At 40.8% G+C, this 20,298-nt stretch overlaps 1 protein-coding gene across 1 annotated transcript in view; it reads left to right on the top strand.

The window, feature by feature from the left end:
- Positions 1-20,298, top strand: part of ATP8B4 (ATPase phospholipid transporting 8B4 (putative)) — a 257,286-nt gene that overhangs the window by 32,429 nt on the left and 204,559 nt on the right. Inside the window, exon 3 of the mRNA XM_055088239.1 lies at positions 13,627-13,685. Within this exon, the coding sequence (XP_054944214.1) occupies positions 13,627-13,685 (59 nt within the window). The remainder of the gene's footprint in view (positions 1-13,626; positions 13,686-20,298) is intronic.

Raw genomic sequence — 20,298 nt, forward strand, 5'->3', positions numbered from 1 at the left:
TTCTTCTAGGTCTTTGTTAAACATTTCTTGCATCTTCTCAATCATTGCCTCCATTCTTTTCCTGATGTCCTGAATCATTTTCACTATCATTCTGAATTCTTTTTCTGGTAGGTTGCCTGTCTCCACTTCATTTAGTTGCTTTTCTGGGGTTTTATCTTGTTGCTTCATCTGGAGCATTGTCCTCTGCCTTTTCATTTTGTCTATCTTTCTGTGATTGTGATTTTCCTTCTGTGGGCTGCAGGATTGTAGTTCTTCTTGCTTCTGCTGTCTGGCTTCGGGTGGATGAGGCTCTCTAAGAGGCTTGTGCAAACTTCTTGATGGGAGGGACTCATTGTGGGTAGAGCTGGGTGTTGCTCTGGTGGGCAGAGCTCAGTAAAACTTTAATTTGCTTGTCTGCTGATAGGTGGGGCTGAGTTCCCTCCTTGTTGGTTGTTTGGCCTGAGGTGACCCAGCACTGGAGCCTACAGGCTCTTTGGTAGGGCTAATGGTGGACACTAGGAGGTCTCACACCAATGAGTACTTCCCAGAACTTCTGCTGCCACTGTCTTTGTCCTTGTGGTGAGCCACAGCTGCCTTCCACCTCTGCAGGAGACCCTCCAACCCTAGCACGTATGTCTGATTCTGTCTTCTACGGGGTCACTGCTCCTTCCCCTGGGTCCTGATGGGCACACTACTTTGTGTGTGCTCTCCAAGAATGGAGTCTCTGTTTCCCCCAGTCCTGTCAAAGTTCTGCAAAGAAATCCCACTAGCCTTCAAAGTCTGATTCTCTAGAATTCCTCCTCCCATTGCCGGACCCCCAGGTTGGGAAGCCTGACGTGGGGCTCAGTACCTTCACTCCAGTGGGTTGAATTCTGTGGAATAATTGTTCTCCAGTTTGTGAGTCACCCACCCAGCAGTTATGGGATTTGATTTTATTGTGATTGCACCCCTCCTACTGTCTCATTGCGGCTTATCCTTTGTCTTTGGATGTGGGATATCTTTTTTGGCGAGTTCCAGTGTCTTCCTGTCGATGATAGTTCAGCATTTAGTTGTGATTCCTGTGCTCTCACAAGAGGGAGTGAGTGCACATCCTTCTCTATGCCACCATCTTGAACTAATCTAAATTAGTTAAAAAATTATGTTAGCTTATGATAGATTAGAATAGTTTTTCAGCTTCATGACTTCGTAATATCATGTAAAGATTTAGAATTGTCAACCTTGGGAAAACTTCCATCAAGTTTCCTTCATATCTGAGCTGTGACAGATGTACTTACTATATTTAGTACTAGTACAAATTGGTTTGTGCTCTATAAGCACAGGAATCCTAATAAATTTTATATTTTGCAATCCCCATGTAAAAAAATATATGCTTATTACATATGGTATTGAGGATACTCAACACCTCATTCTCCTAATACTGCTAACATGAGATAAATTCTGTTTTGACTAGTAGTTGATGAAAGTTAAATCTTCCCCATACAATTTTCCATGTGTGATGATTGGAAGAATCCTGTGTAGGCTAACTTTGGCTATGTATTGCAAACCCCTGTCTCCTCCATGATCCACATTCTTCTGATGCCAGGTGCTATCAGACACAGTCATGCTGCCGTATGACCTTGGGCCCTGAACCTTCATCTTGCAATGCTGGGTGATTCCCCATGGAGATAGGAGAACCATTCCTATTCTGGGGTGACCACCAGTAAGTTAAATCTATACAGAAGTGGCAGTGAATCACATAAATACACTCCACTAAACACAAACTCAATGTATTTCCCACTTGACAGCCCCTCGTGTGGATTCCAGCATCGTCTCACACGAGGCAAAATGTGACAGGAGGAAATAGAGTGGAGGAGACAATGGTCTTAGCTCTTGTGGCTAAAATATTTTAATATTGCAAATCAAAAAGCAAAACAGAGTAAAAGCAATGCAAACAAATTTCTAGTGCTACTCCCAGGGCCTTGGGAGGGCCTTGCAAGTGAGGTGATCTGAAGCTTAAGCTTCGTTAGCTGCATGGAGGGTCTGCTTCTGGTAGCGATTTGAGGTCAGAGAGGTAACAGGGTGGGTGTGTGAAGATCAAGAAGGGACCTGAAGCCTTTGTAAGAGCTGGCTTCTCTCTTGAGATAGAGCAACACTGGACATTTTGTGCAGAGAAAAGAGATGATTTCTGTGGTAGGCAGATTAATACCCCCTCCTGCAAAGATGTCCATGTCCTAAACCTCAGAACCTGTGGCTATGTGACCTTACATGGTAAAAGACACTTTGCAGATGTGATGAAGTTAAGGATCTTAAAATGGAAAGATTATAAGGGTGGGCCCATTGTAATCACAAGGGTTCTTATAAGAGAGAGGCAGCAGAGTCAAAATCAGAGAAGGCAATGTAATGGTGGAAGCAGAAGTCACAGTGATGCATCCATGACCCAAGGAATGTGGCAGCCTGTAGAAGCTAGAAAAGGCAAGGAACAGATTCTCTTCTAGAGCCTCCAGAAGGGATTCAGTCTTGAAGACACACCTTGATTTTAGCCTTGTGAGATCCATTTTTGGACTTCTGACTTACAGAACAATAAGACAATATGTTTGTGTTGTTTTAAGCAACTACATTTGTGGTGATTTGCTAGAGCAGCAGTCATAAACTCACGCGATTCTAAAAGGGTCACTCTGGTTGCTCTGTTGAAAATAGATGATAGGGGCAGGGGTAGAAGTGAGGAGACCTGAGGAGGAGTTATTATGACAGCTGGGAGGAGAGGTGAGGTGGCTTGGACCAGAGTGTGTGCAGAGGAGGGGCAGAGAAGTAGGCAGATTTCTTTGCTGCCCAAAGTTCCGGCTCTATTTTATCTCCCTTAAAATGTGTATTATCTGAATGCTTCACGAATAGGTAAATAAATCGAGGCCCCTATTTTTTTCTTTCTGTATTTTCACACTTGGTCCAATATTCTACTAGAAGGTACATCTGAGGAGGAACTGTAGATATCCTCTTGCAAAGCCCATATTTCACCCCATCTCAGGTGGCAGACCACCTCTACCAAATGTTTTCTCTTTTCAGTAAATGACTATGGCCCAGCTTAGATAAGGTGCTTGGCAAAAACAACCTACCACACTCCACAGTTTGTATACAGCTGCCTAACTTCCCTTCCTTGCTGTGCAGGTATTGTAGGCACGTTTACCCTTTGAAGACTATTGATGTCTTGTTTGTTTTTCCTTCACTGTCTAGAATAGAGCCTTGTTCAAAGGAGTTCATTAAATATTTCTGCAATAAATCACTGTCTTGGCTCCAGAAGATTTTATTTGCCACATGGTTTCAGGGATTGAGACCTGAAACCAGTATGTACTAAAGAAACTCATATTTATAGCCCTATGAATCTCAAAACGACAAACACAAGCTTTGAGAAACACAGCTTCCTGTGTAAGCTGATAAGGTATGAAGCAGATAAGAACCCTCCTCAGATTTCCTTCTCACATGTCTCTGTCTTCCCCACCTGGGGTTCTTTCCTCTCACTTTGTGACAGGTGGCTTGATTTCCCTTCGATGGCTGGAATGTGTCTCACAAAGGGAAATTAAATGTCCTTCAGCTTTTTCTAGGCTCTTGGGATCCTTGGGGTAGATCCTGAGGTTGTTTTTTTTTTTTTTTTCCTTTTTTGCATAGGCAGGCTATAGAAAAATATAGCTATTTTTCATCTGTACAGAAAACATTCTGATCCTGGCGTAGTTCATAACAATGCAATTTTTGCTGTAGATAATCAAATTGTAAAAGAATGTAGATTAAAAAACTGGCAGTCTAGCACCGGATCCATAAGAGAAAGGTTGCTAAGAAAGCAGTAAGTTTTGGACAGGAGTTTGGGAGAGTCTTCTCAGCAACGACTGCTGAAAGTCTCCAAGGAGAGGGCAGTCAGGTTCTCTGAGGGGGCCTCTACTGTGAAGCAGAGAGAAGGCTGGAAGGAATGAAATGTAAGAGGTCCCAGGGTGCCAGAGTTAATTGGAAAGGGGCCTGTGACTTGCAGTACATCCTGGAGTATCACTTTTGTCTAGAGAGGCCTCTTCTGCCTCTCCTTGACCTCTGGACACAGGCATACATTAATTTACAGTTTCCCAATCATCTCCGCATGGTACCACCCACCATCTCCTTATACCTAGAATCTCTTCCAATCTCCTTTTACAAGGTCGGAAGTTCAGTGTTTGAAATCTGACTCTATTGCATAATCGTGCTAGGCCGTTATTTTTCTCACTTGTAAAGTGGGGCTAATAATAGTGCATACCTAATAGGATTGTTTTGAGGGTTAATGCATGTGAAACATTTCATATAGTATCTAGCATTTTTTTTTTTTTTTTTTGCGGTACGCGGGCCTCTCACTGTCAGGCTCAGCGGCCATGGCTCACGGGCCCAGCAGCTCCGCGGCATGTGGGATCTTCCCGGACCGGGGCACGAACCCGTGTCCCCTGCATCGGCAGGCGGATTCTCAACCACTGCGCCACCAGGGGAGCCCTAGTATCTAGCTTTTAACCAGTGTTCAATGTTAGCTGTTATTATCTTCACTGTATTACAGTAAGTCTTAAATCTCCAGTTGTGAATCTATACTTACAGAAAACCACATGGTGAGGGCTCATAAGAAAATTTTTGTCGATTTTACTTGTAATGTGCATAATATAATTCACGTATGCTTGAAGAAGAATGAATTGGTAAAATATTTTTATTTTTCTTTGTGAAGCTATCGTAAGCCATGAGAGTAACAAAGCTCCCAATAAATCAAATTTTCCAGATATCTGGACCTGATGAGCAAATTGGCTCAGCCCAGAGGAAAACAAACCCAAGGCCCTCCCTTTAGTATTTGTTTGACTCCCCTAATTCTGTTTCCAAGCTCTTTTTTGAGGACAAGAATTTTTTTAAAAATTGTGGAAAGATTTTTTTTTTTTTTTTTGCCTCAATTTTCTCTTTAGTTTGCTGCTTAAATGTCAGTAAATCCCAGCAGCTGCAGGTCACCACTGGGTTTCAATAGGAAACCCTGATTCAGGACACATATTTTTCAATTGTATCAGAATGTGCTTTTGGAATCAAATCAGGAAATCTTGAAGGCTGGGGAACTCTTTTCTTTAAAGTTCTCCCTACTCATCGTTCTTTCCTCATGTCTTTAATGAATTGCTTTGGCTCCCAACCACAGACCAGATTGTGACAAATGAAAGAAAATTAAGAAGGGAAAAAGCTTAAGTTATTGATTTGGCTTGAGGGAATTTTTGTGAGATTTCTGACCCAACCCAAAAAACCAACAACCCCAAATCCCAAATGATTCTCCATGTTTCGAGACCTTCTTCAGCTTCTGGACTGGGACCAACCTTGATAAGGAAATATCAGTCCATGCCATCAGGGTTATATACAGAGACCCCTAAATTCTCTGTGGTGCTTCATCATTTCATGATTTTGGGGAGCTAAAGCCAACTGCCTGGAGGCTGTCTCCTAAACCACATTTGGTAAGGACAAAATGCTCTGGAGTTAATTGAAGAAAGACACTGTGTTCATTAATTATGGGCTCATAGTTGTTGTGATCACTCATGGGCCTGGTGAAAGCCTCCTAAATCTTCCCTTTACTCTTGGTCTTGTTAACAGAGTTGCTGCATTCACTAACTAGTCTTAAACCCTAAGGTGTTACGCATTGTTCAGAGACAAACTCATCAGAAAAGATGTAAGTGACCTGTCTTCTCTTGTCTCTTGGAAATGGAAGCTGGATAATGTAAAATTTATTTTGTTATGAGGGAGAAGAGCCCAGATTAGGAAGTGGGTGTTGCCTTTGAGGACCTAGAGTAGAATCAATGGGCATTTGTCAATTTCTACTGAGAATATTCAGAAAATTACTTCAAACCCTCTTCAGCAATAATAGTAATAGTGACGTTAAGACTGACTAGCCAAGCTTGGATGATTTCCTTTTTTTTCACCTCTTATTTGCTACTTTTTTTCCATTAAAAAAAGACTCTTCAAGTATTTTTCTGTTTATAAAGTGCTTTCTCTACATTTTCTCACTTAATGATGGCAACAGAAAGTGGCATTATTTTACAGAGGAAGCATAGGTAAGGAGAGGTCCTGAGTTAAAATGTGCTCACGCAGATGGTTTGGTGGAAGATCTCAGGCCTCTTCCTTCGTGATCCTGGCCTCTTCTGAGGGCTCTTTCATCAAACCTATTTTTATGGGTCTAAAAAGTCTTGGTGATGTGAGAACAGCATCTTGATTGCAATTAAAAATTCCCAGCAGAGAAGTGTTAGGTCCCTCCCATCTTTTTAAATTTTTTGTTTTGTTTTGTGTTTTGGCTGCACCACGTGATTCTGGGATCTTAGAGATCTTAGTTCCCAGACAAGGGATTGAACCTAGGCTCCCTGCAGTGGAAGTGTGGAGTGCTAATCACTGGCCCACCAGGGAATTCCCGCCCCCCTTTTTTTCTCCCACCTTTTAAACTTATGTCTTAGTTATCTGATAACACTGTTGGATTTTTCTAGATGTATCTCCTCTTTCGAAAAGGAAAGACAAGCATACGTGCATACATAAATGGATATAGTTTCATTGTCTGAAACCAAGTCAAACAAACTGTCAGCCCTATAAGATAATTATTTCAGGGATGGAGGGGGTACCTCCAGGTCATATTCTGAAACTCAGGTTACTCTTTTTGATAAATGTTCCCTAACATTTAATTGATTTATAAATAACCATTTCATAAAATAGGTGAGGTATCCTCAGTTAGTTATCTTGGATTATGTAACAGGAAGCACGTGGCTCAAAGATAAGCATTCTATGAGTGTTCATTGATATTTTATTTGATTGAGGCAGACATCAAATTATTTTGGCCTTGACGAGATTTGGGGAGTAAAGGCTATTTCCAACACCCTTTGTGAAACAGAACTTTGAAGGTTTAATGACCTCTTTTACTATATTCTGGAGCAGATTAAAAACAATGTCTAAGATAATTTTGCCTCTGCTAATGGCGATTGTCTTGGCTTACTGAAATGGTGAAGGATGGCTTCCTATCCAAACACGTGTCTTGGTAGGCTCCTCAGCTGTCACAAAAGAATGCTAACACTATTAAGCGTTGCTCTTCTGTCTTACACATCTATACTCAGCTAGCAACACAGCATAGCAGCTCTCCAGGTATTTTCTAGGAAGTTCAATCTCAAGCTTATAGTCATTTAGTGTTTAGCACAAGTGCAGTTGAGAGAAATAATAATTAGGATGATTGCTCGAAGGACATGTAGTTCATTTGCTCTTTTAAATATCCTAAAATACATTTCTGAACTTCATCAGCTCAGCAGGGACTGAGTACAGAGACTCTGTCATTGGGCCCTTGGAATTGTGTTTGAGGTGATATCCATAGGCCTGTTATAAAACACAGCTCTAAAATTCTCATATTATATTCTTTATCTCAAACAATGACTACTTTATGAGGAGTTGTTAGAGAAATTATTGTTTGAGCCAACAACTAACACATAATTGTACTTTCCCAGACAAATTAGTTTATTTTTACCTTACAGAGTATGAAGTAAAGGGCAATAGACAGGCCTTCCCTTTTTCTATAGAATTGGTGGTCCACTTGGAATAGGTGTGTGGGTCATCATGTCAGGCATTTTTATTTTCATTAGGGACTCTAGCGGATCATCATCCTTCTATATTTTCTTCCACTCAACTTTACTTTAAAAACTTAAACCATTATTCTTCCTGTTGTACATTCTTGAGCACAACATTACATTATTTTGGAGATGATCTTGTGTGTAAATGCTCTTGCATGTCTGAAGATGTTTTTATTGCCCTTTCATGCTTGATTGATTATTTGCCTGAGTATAGAATTCTAAGTTCAAAAACATTTTTTCCTTAAAACTGGAAGGCATCACTCCTGTGTTTTCTCTCATCCTTGTTGCTGATGAGAAATTTCATGTTGGTCTAATTCTTATGACTCTGGGGCTACCCATTTTTTTCCTTCTGGAAGTTTTTAATATTTTTCTCTTTGTTTTTTATCAAAATTTTATGAAGATCTGTAGGTCCATTTTCATTCATCCTGACTGGCACTTGATGGCCCTTTTGCTTTGAAGAGTTTTCTTACTCTGGTGCAGAGAAATTTTCTTCTATTTATTTGATTATTTCCTCACATCCATTGTTTATGTTCCTTTCTCCTGTTTTTTTTTTCACATTTCTCTTTTGTCATTTTCTTATGTATTTTAAGAGATTTCTTAACTCTTATTCTTCATTCTGTCTTTCCTACTATACAGTTCGTGCATTAAATATTTTTAATTTCCAGGAGCTTTCTCTTGTTCTCTGTTTTCTTTGTTCCTATCAGCTTGTTCTTGTTTCATGGATGCCATGTCTTCTTGAATATCTTTGAGGTACTGATTAGAATTAAAAAGAAAAACAACCCCCTTTCCCCACCTGTTTTCAGCATTATCTCTTCCCCTTGGATCCTTCTGTTTTGTGCTCTTGGTTTTTCTCAGATATCTGGTGACTTATGGTTGTTGGTTTGTATTTACAAATGAAGGACTAGATGGATTAGTGCAGTTTCAAAGGTCTTTTTCCCTGTCAGGCCTCTCCTTTAAATAGGAAGACCAGTGATATAGCCAGCACACAGAGAGGTTTTTCTGTGTGTCTTAGTCCATTCTGTTTGCTATAACAGAGTACAAAGACTAGGTGGCTTGTGAACAATAAAAATTTATTTCTCACAATTCTGGAGGCTGGGAAGTCCATGATCAAGGCATCAGCAGATTTGGGGACTGGTGAGGGCTGCTTCCTGGTTCATAGATGGTTATTTTCTTTCTGTGTCTTCAAATAATGAAAGGGGCAAGAGAGCTCTCTGGGGCCTCTTTTTTAACGACACTAATCCCATTCATTGGGGCTCCACCCTCATGACCTAATTACCTTCCAAAAGCTTTCAAATATCATCACATTGGGGATTAAGTCTCAATAGATGAATTTGGGAGGGGCACAAACATTCAGTCTATATCATTGAGGTTTAATCAGGGTATCTGGCAAATCCCACAATTGCCTCAGTAAGGCAGGCTTTACGAGGGCCTGAGTCTGCTGTATAGCTGATGTGGAGGTTCAGAGCTTCTTCTGTCTTAGGCCTGAACACCCCCTCTTGGTTTCTTCCCTAGGCATGTTGCCTAGTCTCTTCAGTGGGCAAGGGAGGGGTGTGTGAGAGGGCCCAACTGGCTCAATTATAATTATTTTGGTAATTCTCCAAAACTAAGGTGATCAGATAATTTATGTTCCAAACTGAGACACTTTTGAGAGTACAAGGCCACCCTATTAATTATTTTGCCAAGACATTAGGCATCACTGGGACTGTCACCCTATCTACAACATACTCTCAATCTTTGTATTTATTGGCTGAATTTGGAACTTCTCTGGGGCTCCATTGGGAAAACAACTCTTCTAAGTCTTTTGGCTAGCATTGTTCCTATTTTTTTTTTTGGTCAAATTGATCCCATCTGATTTCTATTTTATTTTGTAGACTTTCTTTAAAATTTATGAGCCTCTGATAGCCCCATTCTTATTTTCCAGCACTGTTATATTTTTATTCCTAAAAAAATATTTTCTGTCATTTCAGTGGGACCTGAGAGGTAAGGGAGGTAGAAGGACATGCTAACTTGAACTGGAAGTTCTTTTATTCCACTGTAAAAATACTCTGGTTTACTATATTTTATACATCCATGTGTATCACTTTACTCGTTTTTGGAACCAGACACATTTAGTGATACCAGTTGTGCAGGAATGAGCTTACTGTGTTAACCCATAAATCCCTTGATGAGCACTTTCCTTTCATTCCTCTCACACCTGGAAGGATGCCTACAAAATGTTGGGCATTAAGTCACTGAACCTCTGAGCAATCCATAGTGGGCGTTGTTTATGGGGGTTTTGTGCTCAGCTTCCTCTTCTTGCAGGATGTGACTTATTGCCAACAGGGGTTTATATCCCCTCATGCACTGTTGTAGCATATGGAAGAATGTAAATTCCTACAAAGACAATTCAGGCCTAGCATATTCAGGTTAAAGGCAGAAAACTGTAGGGATTTAAAACCCAAAGCCAGAATTTTGCAGAGCTTAGTGAAGGGATGGAAAATCTTCTCCCAGAATTTATCCATGAAGGCTCAGTTCAGAAAGATAATACTTAATGGAAGTACAGAGACAAAGATGAAGTCTTAATAAGAAGATTTTAGAAGCAAAAAGAGGAGAGGACTTCTGGGCTCTGACAAGGTCTCATGGGATAAGAGCAGTGTGGATACCCAGGAGAGGATCCAAACTTTCCTAGCAGAGAAATTACTCCTTTGGCCACTTTGGGAAAGGGCTATTCTCAGTCCTTGGGGAGGGTGGTTACATGGAGACACTGGACAGGAGTCAAGCTTCTTGTGTTTGGAATAAGTAAAATTAGACACAGAACTATAGAATTCTATGCTTGGATGTGCTTCATATAAATGTGAAATTTAAAAATGATCATCATCTGAATGTATATGCTCTAAACTAAAGCCATCAATATACAAGTTAGCATGTCTGATTTTTTTTTTTTGCGGTACGCTGGCCTCTCACTGTTGTGGCCTCTCCCGTTGCGGAGCACAGGCTCCGGACGCGCTGGCTCAGCGGCCATGGCTCATGGGCTCAGCTGCTCCGCGGCATGTGGGATCTTCCCGGACCGGGGCACGAACCCGTGTCCCCTGCATCGGCAGGCGGAATCTCAACCACTGCGCCACCAGGGAAGCCAGCACGTCTGATTTTTGATTTAAGCTAAAGTTAATCTGTAAATTACATGCAGGAGGCCAGTGGGCCAGGTTAGCCTTTGCCATGCAGAAGAGACCCTCCGCCCAAGTAATATCCACTGTTTTCCTGTCGGCAGTTTTACTATGCCTGGGTTAAGGTGGGGATGAATAAACAAATCATCTACCTTTCTAAGCTTTTAAGTCTCTCAGCCTCCAAAATTCCCTTTGGGGCTTTGATATTTTTGCTCTTTGTTGGGGAATGATGAGCGAGGATGATACTTTTACAGTCAGACTTTGAAATCTTTCTTTCAGGGGATGGTTGGTTGAGAGGTTGCTTCCTGGTGGGTTCTCAATTTCAGAGTTATACACAGGGAACTGACTTTATTAGATGGTAAAGAAGGAAGCTATGTAGGCGGATATCAAACAGATAAACACTCTACAAATAGTAGGAGCCCAACCATAACCAAAGACAGGGTGTCATTTGTCAGAAGCAGTCCTCAGAGGTGAACTTCATACTTGAAAGCTGAGCCACAGGGACTGTAGAGACATTTAGATTCCTCTTGGAATTTTGGGAAAAAGGAATCGGTTCTTATAACTCGTGGTGCCTGGTATACAGGGAGCAGGTGGTAATATATTCTCCTATCTTCCTTCTTTCCCTGTTCATCTCCGTCTTCTTTCTCATCTCCCTTCTACTTCCAGCTCTCCTTCTCTTTGCTTTTCTCTTGCTCTTCCTTTCCTCATCCCTACTTTCCACTCTCCAGTCTCCTTTATCTCTGTGGTTGTATGTACCTTCTCTAAAGTCAGACTCTTACCACATCCCTGTACTTTTTACCTGTCACTTACCCAGGTGGGGAACTGTGGGATTAAGGGACTCCCAGCTTGAGATAGTCAAGTTAATTACTAGGAGGGTCCAACATTGATGTCTGTTGGTGACTTGGCTGATCTTCCTTCCATAGCTTTCATTACTCCACTGTTACCCTTTTGCCAACTCTGGATTAAGTAAACACGGAGCAAGAACGTGCTACCCTTACTACAAAAACATGCTCTGCTGATGTCTGGGGCATTGTCTTTTCTTGCCCTCTACAAATTTTAATTTCTGCACTATGATAATCTTTGGGTTTGTTGTCCTATTGTTTTGTTATTTGTACTTTCTTTCAGGTGATATAGAAGTGTCCCCTGGCAGTAGCCAGAAAAATTGGGGCACCAGAGAAGGGTATAAGCTCCTTTCTGGAAGATCCTGGTGAGCTGGAGCGAGGCAGAGAGAGAGCACAAAGATTGTGTCCATTGGCCTCCATTCCCTGAGAGCCTCTTCATAGTCCCCTGTAAGAGTACCAAACCAGAAGCCTGCCCTGCAGGCCAAAGCTTTTGGATGTGCAAACAGGCCTCTTTCTCAGAGAGACTGAGAATGTGTTTCAGTCAGCTGTCTGTGCAGTGCCCTGGGGGTGGTAGTCTGCCAAGAATAGAATCTTTGATTGGTACAGTCCATGGGATCCAGAAACACAAGCCCACGAGCTTCAGAGTTAGGCAATCAAGAAGTGTTCCATGGGTGGCAGCTGTGAAAACCAGCATCCGATGTAAAAACTGGGGCACCAGGTGTGTGTTGACGCTCCCCTCCAGGAGATCCTGGGGCTCTGCAGTGTGGCAGAGGGGGAGTGCAAAGACGGCACCCAGTGGAAAATAAAAATAAAAAAAAAAGAAAAGGAAAAGAAAAGAAAAATAAGAAAAAAAAAAGACAAGGGGGAAAAAAGAAAAAAAAAGAATAAAGGAGGAAAAAAAAAAAAGATGGCGCCCGTCCACATTAGCAAGGCAGAGGGAGAGCAGGGAGATGGTACCCACCAGCGACCGTCCCTGGAGAGTATCCCAGAGGTCCGTGCCCCTTACACCAATGCTTTAAAATTAGTGAGTCTTTTTCTGGTGCTTTTCAAAGGGCTGCTTCTGTGTTGGGCCCTGGGGTGAGTCTGCCTGAGGGCACTTTAAGAGCTCTTCCTCAGTTTGCCACAGCCCTGCCCCATTGGTCTTCAAAGCAGATGCTTTGGAGGCTGTCTCTCAGGTACCTGTTTGAAAAGTGGGGGTGCCCAATGTGGGGTCTGAACCCTTTGCTCCTCGGGTTGAAGCTCTGGGTTTTGAGTTGCTTCCCGCTTTGTCTGAGGTTGGGGTTTATAGTGAGATTGTGTCTCAGCGTTTCCTACCTGCTTTGATTGGTTTCCCTCTTGTTTGCCCCATGTGAAGGGGTCTCTTAGCCAGTTACTAGGTTTTGTTCTTAGGAAATTGTTCCAGATATATCTGTACATTCAGTATGTCCACAGGAGGAGGTGAGTTCAGGATCTTCCTAAGTTGCTACCTTGGACCAGGACTCTACATTTACTTTCAGAAGAGATTTTATTTTTTTGGTCACTTCCAGCTAACGGTAGGTCTCAGTCCCCTGATAATGTCAAGTTCCTCTCAATATGCATGGGTTGTTTAGAAATATCACCTTTGGCTCCGTGACTGTAAGGTCAGTGACCTCACTGGCCACTTCAGTATGGTTTTGTTTGGCTATGTTATATCTTGTAACTCTGAAACAAAAAAACAAAAACAAAAAAAGATTCCTTTCCAGTGTGGCATTTGACTTTTAGCAGCTCCTTCTTTTTTAGGAACTACTTGAAGTTAACAGAAAGGGTCTTTGTGGAGTTGAAGGGATATAGAAATTGGAGACACATACTGTTTTGCTTTATGGCTGGCATCAGAAAGACAATGAAAAACATTTCAGCTTTCCATTTCGGGATTTTCCAATACACGTTCCAACATTTAGGCTGGAAAAAAACCAGTGCCCTTCAAATTTCAAAAGAAAGAATTCTTGTAACCTTGATGACAATCAAAGTAACCTATTTGATATTAGTTAAAGAGTTGTATGTTTCTTTGGGTTGAAAATTTAATTTCATACCTGATTTCTCTCTCTTTAGAAGTGGAACGGATAGTAAAAGCCAATGACCGTGAATATAATGAGAAGTACCAGTACACAGTGAGTAAAACACTCATAGCACACACATGCTGGGGTAGGTCTGATCTTAAGGATAGTAGGATTCTTGCCTTCTAGAACTTTGATTTCACTAAAAACTTTTTTGGCCCATTTTAATAGCAAGGTGCCATATGTTTCCATAAATTCAGATTTTAGTAATGTTTATACATTTGTTTCTATTCTGTGCTGAGTGGTTGGTATTCATATTGGTATGGGAATAAGATGAAGTATCTTCTTTCTCAAGAATTCATGCTTAATTCATCTTGGTGCCCATTGGGCACTCAAATAATGTAAGAATACTATGAAAGCAGGCCTCCATGGCAGTACTTGGTGACAGAAGTGGTAATAGTGGTTGATGGGTGATGAATAACATTTGGGGATTTTCTCAAAGCAACTCAGGCTGAATGTGGAAAAGTGCATGTAGGAGAAAGTTCCCAGACCTGAATGATTGTATTTATCAAGTGAGCAGTGAGAATGATTAGTTAAAATGTGTGATCTTTAAGCTTGTACTGAACTACTTTTTTTTTAACGAGAGTTTCCTTCATTCACATAAGAAATATTTATTGAGAGTCTACTAAGTGACTGGCACTAGTCTAGAAACTTGGGATACTCTGGTGAGCACTTTGTGAATTATTTCATGGGCCCTCATAAAAATCTCCTCATCTTTCCTTGACTCAACCTAAGTTGCTACATGAAGCTTTTTAAATAAGTTCTAAGAAAGATAACTGGTAGAATTGATGCTGTGGGCGACATGTGGCCTAGAAGACCTGCTGTGATTGAGTATACCAGCACATTAATGAAAGAAAGTCTCAATTCACAGAGGGGTTTGATGACTATCAAGGCATAGGAATGTGAGTGTCATGGGGCAAACTTTGGCAGTCTCCATTTAGGAACTAGCTAGAGGAGAGAGAATTTTGGCCAATGGATTATTTTTAGTATTTAGTTCCTGTTGGCAGTGTTTTTCCATATGTGTGGAAGGCTACATTGGGCTATTGTAGCTTGATACCAGTAGAGGTAGCTAACAACCCCTCTTTTCTCATACTGTGATAGTCACGTAAACTTGTGATTATAATTTGATGTTCAATGTAAGTGTCTCTACGGGGAGTCAGCACACTGCCTCTATGACAGACTTCTCATTAAAGTAATATATTGGCACCCTGATTTTATTCATCAGTCTTGTAAACTTGGTTCAAGTAAATCTGTCCTTGAGAGAAGGAATCCCTCGCAGGAGACTGATGAATATGCTTTGTTGCCGGGGGCGGGGGCGGGGGACTGCTTTCTCCAGGGTGATTAATGCCACTCTGTGCAGCCTTCTGACCGCTGGTCATTTAGCCCTTCTGGTCATCACCAGACTTGGCCCCATGCCTTTCTATCCATTCTACCGCCAGTTCTTTAACTCTAGAGGATGACCCTTGAAAGCCTTGACCACCAAACCCTAAATCAGAGGAGTAGATGTCTATATTTTAAGAACTTGGGGGCAAAAACCCAGTAATAAGTAATCTACTACTGGGTAATTATGCATTTACGTACTTGGCTTTATCCTTATTTTCCAACGTGTAAGAGGTATTTTCATTCTGTGAGTAGTAACTAGATAAGGAAAGCCATATTTTGTCTGCATTTTGTTAGATGATACAGTCTTTTATATTTATAGTTATTTTTACTTAATTTAAGAAATATTTCAAACTTAGAGGAAAGTACAGGGAATAATATGACACCTGTGTGCCTACCACCCAGATTAAATAGATGTTAACCATTTGCCACATTTGCTTTTGATCTTTCTTTTAATAATAACATGCCAAGGATACAGAGATGGTTTTCTCTTGAGCTTGCATGATATTGAACAAAAGCACACAGGTGTGTAGCTGGGGCTGGGTTTTCTGTTGGGCTTCCTAACAATGATAAGGCAGTGGAATAATATTCTGCAGCTACAGCAGACGGAATAAGGCAGCTTTGTCTCGGAGTTAAAACATACTAAGGAAAAAAACAAAACCCATTATGGGCTGGCAAAACCAAGAATGACAGCAAAAGTTGAGAAAGGAAAGGTGCAGAGCAGAGAGGGGCATGAGTATCTCGGGTCTAATGACCCCTACCGTGGCTCAGAGGGGATGAGCCAGGTCCTCTTAGAATGAGCAAGGGTCCCCACTAGACCTGGCTGGTGGTGTGTTGATTTGGGAACTCCCAACAGGATGTCTGGCCAGACAGTGAGCTGTGGAACCCTTCTCAGCCTCAGCCTATTCAGATACAAATTGGGGATAATAAAAGTACCTATTTCACAGAGTTACTGAACAGACTGAAGTAGAGTCACACACAATGACTCTATGAGCTTCTCTTTATAGAGATGGGATTTGAATCTATATCTATTTGATTTTTAAGGATATTTGAGCACATCATATGTGGACTATCCTTTTAAGAAAGGCAGAACCCACGGGTCTTTTGCTCAGTCTTGCCTAGTTTAAAGGGTATTACTGCAAATGGAAATGGATTTAAAGAAACCCCAACAGATCTCAGCACAAATGCTTATAATAATTGATGAAGTAGTATTCCCCGTAAGGCTGAAAAGGAGATGGGAATAAACTGAAAATTATAAAAAAGGTGAAAAGAGAAATGGTGAAGTTTACTCAAATGTAGTGGAAAGAGTGTTTGGGGATAAGACAGACCACAGTTTGAATCTTTTCTCTTTCTCGTTTGCTAACTTGTGATCTTGATTTATTTATTTTTCTTCATATCATTAATTTCACCTGTGAAATGGGGAATTTTCCTTATAGGATTATCTACCAAAGGGTTAAATGAAATAATTTATATAAATATTTGATAATAGTAAGACTAGCTAATATATATTAGATGCTTACTATGTACCAGGCTCTATGCTAAACCTTTTATATGGATTTTTTCTTTAACCTAACATGGCTGTGGGCAAGTATGCACGATAAATTTTAGATTCCCTATAAAGTACTGGACAAAGTAAGATATCAGTGAAAATAATGTTTGGAAGGTACTGAGAAGTTGGCTAAAGTTGTAAACTTTTTGCAGCAGATATCATGCTGAAAAGTTAGCAAATCTGTGATACTGAAGGTGTGGAAGTTGCTGATAAATTATGCAGGGAATGCAATAGCAGAGATACAAATGCACCTTAAGCAAGAAGATTAACAGTGTAAACAACTGTGGTTGTAGACAACAGCCCCCTGCACCTGCCGAATAAGCAATATGGCAATGACAATGATTTGATGAGTTACTTATTGATTACCTACTCTGTGCAAAGCATTTGATGAGTTCAGGAAATATTTCTGACACTCTCAGTGTGGATATTGACAGATATATGTTAACAGTGATGATAATAACAAAGTTAGTTATAATAATAATAGTAGCTTACACAAATATAGTGCTTACCATCTGCAAGGCAGGGTTCTAAGCACTGTATTATATTAAACTAATTTAATCTCACAACTCTATCAAGAGAGCACTTTACTTATCTCACTTTTGTATATGAATACATTGATGCACAGAGATCTCACTTAAGTGATTTACTCAAGGTCACACAGCTGGATAATGGCTCCCATTCTTACAGCTGTGAGTCTAGCTGTGTATCAGGTACTTTACACATATAACTAATCTTCCACAAAACCCAGAGAGTTGAAGTGGAGTTCCATTTAGTAACTTGTCTGAGGTCACACTGCTAATAGGTAGAATTCTAATTTAGACTGGCCAGATTCAAAGCCTGTTTTGTTTCCATGATACCCTGCTGTTCTTTTGACCAATCTTGAAAGACAAACTGCAACAACAACAAAAAAACCCCAAACAAATCCTCTGAATCTCCTCTCCTTCTCTTACATACCTGCTGGTAAAGTTTTTATACTCAGAAGACAAAGGCAGATAAAGGAGATATAAAATTTTACAAATGTGAGGCGAAGAATGACCTTAAATCTTACCCTTAGCGTTTGTAGATGAGAACTTGGGAGAAAAATTTACACAAAGCTCAGATAACTGGTATGATTTCCACAAACACAAAGACTGGCCAAGCAAACTTTTCTCTTTGAAGGCTGAAGGAAGATATTTCAATACCTAGAGGACATTAATTTATCAACAGACCCTTAAGCTTCAAAGCACTTTATAGGACATAGCACAGGCTTAAAAAATGATCAAAAGTGCTTTTAAAAGATAAAGGGTTTAGAACACAAAAGACAAGGTTAATGATTCTAAGTGAAATTAATTGGGAAATGACACATGATATTGTGAAAACTAGAAGGTGGAAAACATAGAACAAGTGGGATTTCAGACTGCCAAGATGTGTAACACAAAGTGAGATTGGAGAGTGAAGGAAGGGTGAGCCGAATGCTAGAATTATTATTCTCATTAGAAAGGAGTTCAAAGTTTTCTTGGTTAATGATAGGAATGAATAATAGAAGTAATGAGAACAGTTGTTATATTAAAATATGTTAATAATGTTAGAAAAACGTGAGAGCGAGCCAGACGGCCACTCATGATCCCTATTAAAAGGAGTTCAGGGACTTCCCTGGTGGCGCAGTGGTTAAGAATCCACCTGCCAATGCAGGGGACACGGGTTCGAGCCCTGGTCCGGGAGGATCCCACATGCCGCGGAGCAACTAAGCCCGTGCGCCACAACTACTGAGCCCACATGCCACAACTACTGAAGCCCACGTGCCTAGAGCCCATGCTCTGCAACAAAGAGAGGCCACCGCAACGAGAAGCCTGCACACCGCAATGAAGAGTAGCCCCTGCTCGCTGCAACTAGGGAAAGCCCGTGCACAGCAATGAAGACCCAATGCAGCCAAAATAAATAAATTAAATAAATTAAAAAAAAAAAAGGAGTTCAGAGTGAATGGTAGAAGTACTGAAAACAGTTGTATTAAAATGTGTCGATGTCAAAAAATGTCAGAAAAAGTGTTGGATTAATTATAGCTATTTCCCAACTTTATTAAAAAATAAAGAAATGTTGGAAAACACTGGTTCCCACTGGCTCCTCTTATTTTTATGTCTCACATCAGCACAGGCATACCCCACGCCCATTCAATTCTCTTGAACTCTAACAGAATTTGAGAAGGGGGATGAACTCATCTGAGTGCTGAGAAACTTATCCTGCCTCAAACTCAGAAAGTTCAGTAAATGTGAACACTTAACAACTTCTGTCTGAATGTATTTCATGCATGAATGTAGATGGGAAGTTTCTAAAGGGCATTTTCCTGAGCTGAATTATTGATCCTGTTTCAGGAAGTGTACAGGCTTATATAAGTTGGTGAAAATTTAACCAAGTAGTTTTGGATGCTTTTAAAAAAAGCTTTCCATCCAAAAACTGTGATTCGAACACCTTAATTTATTCCTTTATTCCTTATTGATCCTGTTTCAGGAAGTGTACAGGCTTATATAAGTTGGTGAAAATTTAACCAAGTAGTTTTGGATGCTTTTAAAAAAAGCTTTCCATCCAAAAACTGTGATTCGAACACCTTAATTTATTCCTTGAATCTTGAGATGGCTTGTTGATATTATGGTTATTGGATGGAAGCTCTTGTTGCTCTTATGATTTTTGTGATTGGTAGAACAATGACCATTTGGGTTTTCCAAAAAGTGTTTATTCAATATGGCAATATGGCTGATTCTTAGCAGTCAGTGTTACAATGATGCCACCAAGATGCCCCTTCCATGCCCCAGCATGAGCCCCTTCCATGTCCCTCCCACCCACTTAAACAGGGCTTTCTACGTTTCCACAGTCACTTCTCTTTTAACTCAGAATCAGTGGCTCGAGTGGAGTAGAAAATTATGGCCCACCATCATTCTGGGTGTGTGAGCTTGGACAGTCACTGGACCTCTTTAGACCCACATTGTAATCATGTGTCTGTGTTTCTCTGAGACCAGACTGGCATAACAGTAAAACCTGTATTCCTGTGTGCGTGGGTGAATCGATGAGTCCTAGTCCCTTTTTTAAATAGAAATGATTTTTTAAATTCAGTATGTTCACAATGTGCCTGCTCTATGCCTAGTAACATGTGTGTTTGTTGACTTAATCACTTTCCAAAGAGGTTTTGAGGCCATGAACAAAAAGAATGTGAAGCTCAAAGGAGTAGAAACACATGGGCAAACTGGGATGGGCAGGGTATATTTAGGTGGGCCCCACCTAAATTATACATGCTCCTTGAAGGCCCTATTGCTTAGACTGGCAATGTGTTGAGTGCTACCGGGGTTATTAAAAAAGCAGGTATAAATTTTGCTTTCCACCTTCAAGGAGCATGTATAATCTACTCCAGAAGAGAAGACCAGGACATAAGAATGAATTTGACAGTAGGTAATACTGAAAAGGTAATGCTAAATTGTACTTGTGTGATGTGGCCTGTAAGTGTTAGGGGAATGAAGGGTGAGTGAAGTATTTGAGGAAGTGTCACCAGAGGAAAAGGGAGATGATTCGAGCCTCGTTTATTTATTTGTACCACCAATGTTAGGAACGAGAGACAGGAGCAAAGTCCCGAAGTCCAGCCTAATTCATGGGAATTAGGGTGTGTCATGGGAAATGATAGTTCAGGTAGGTGAGACCTGAATGTTTAAAAAAAGAATTTGGGGCTTCCCTGGTGGCGCAGTGGTTGAGAGTCCGCCTGCCGATGCAGGGAAC

Source organism: Physeter macrocephalus, chromosome 11 (assembly GCF_002837175.3).
Source record: "Physeter macrocephalus isolate SW-GA chromosome 11, ASM283717v5, whole genome shotgun sequence".
Lineage (NCBI taxonomy): Eukaryota > Metazoa > Chordata > Mammalia > Artiodactyla > Physeteridae > Physeter > Physeter macrocephalus.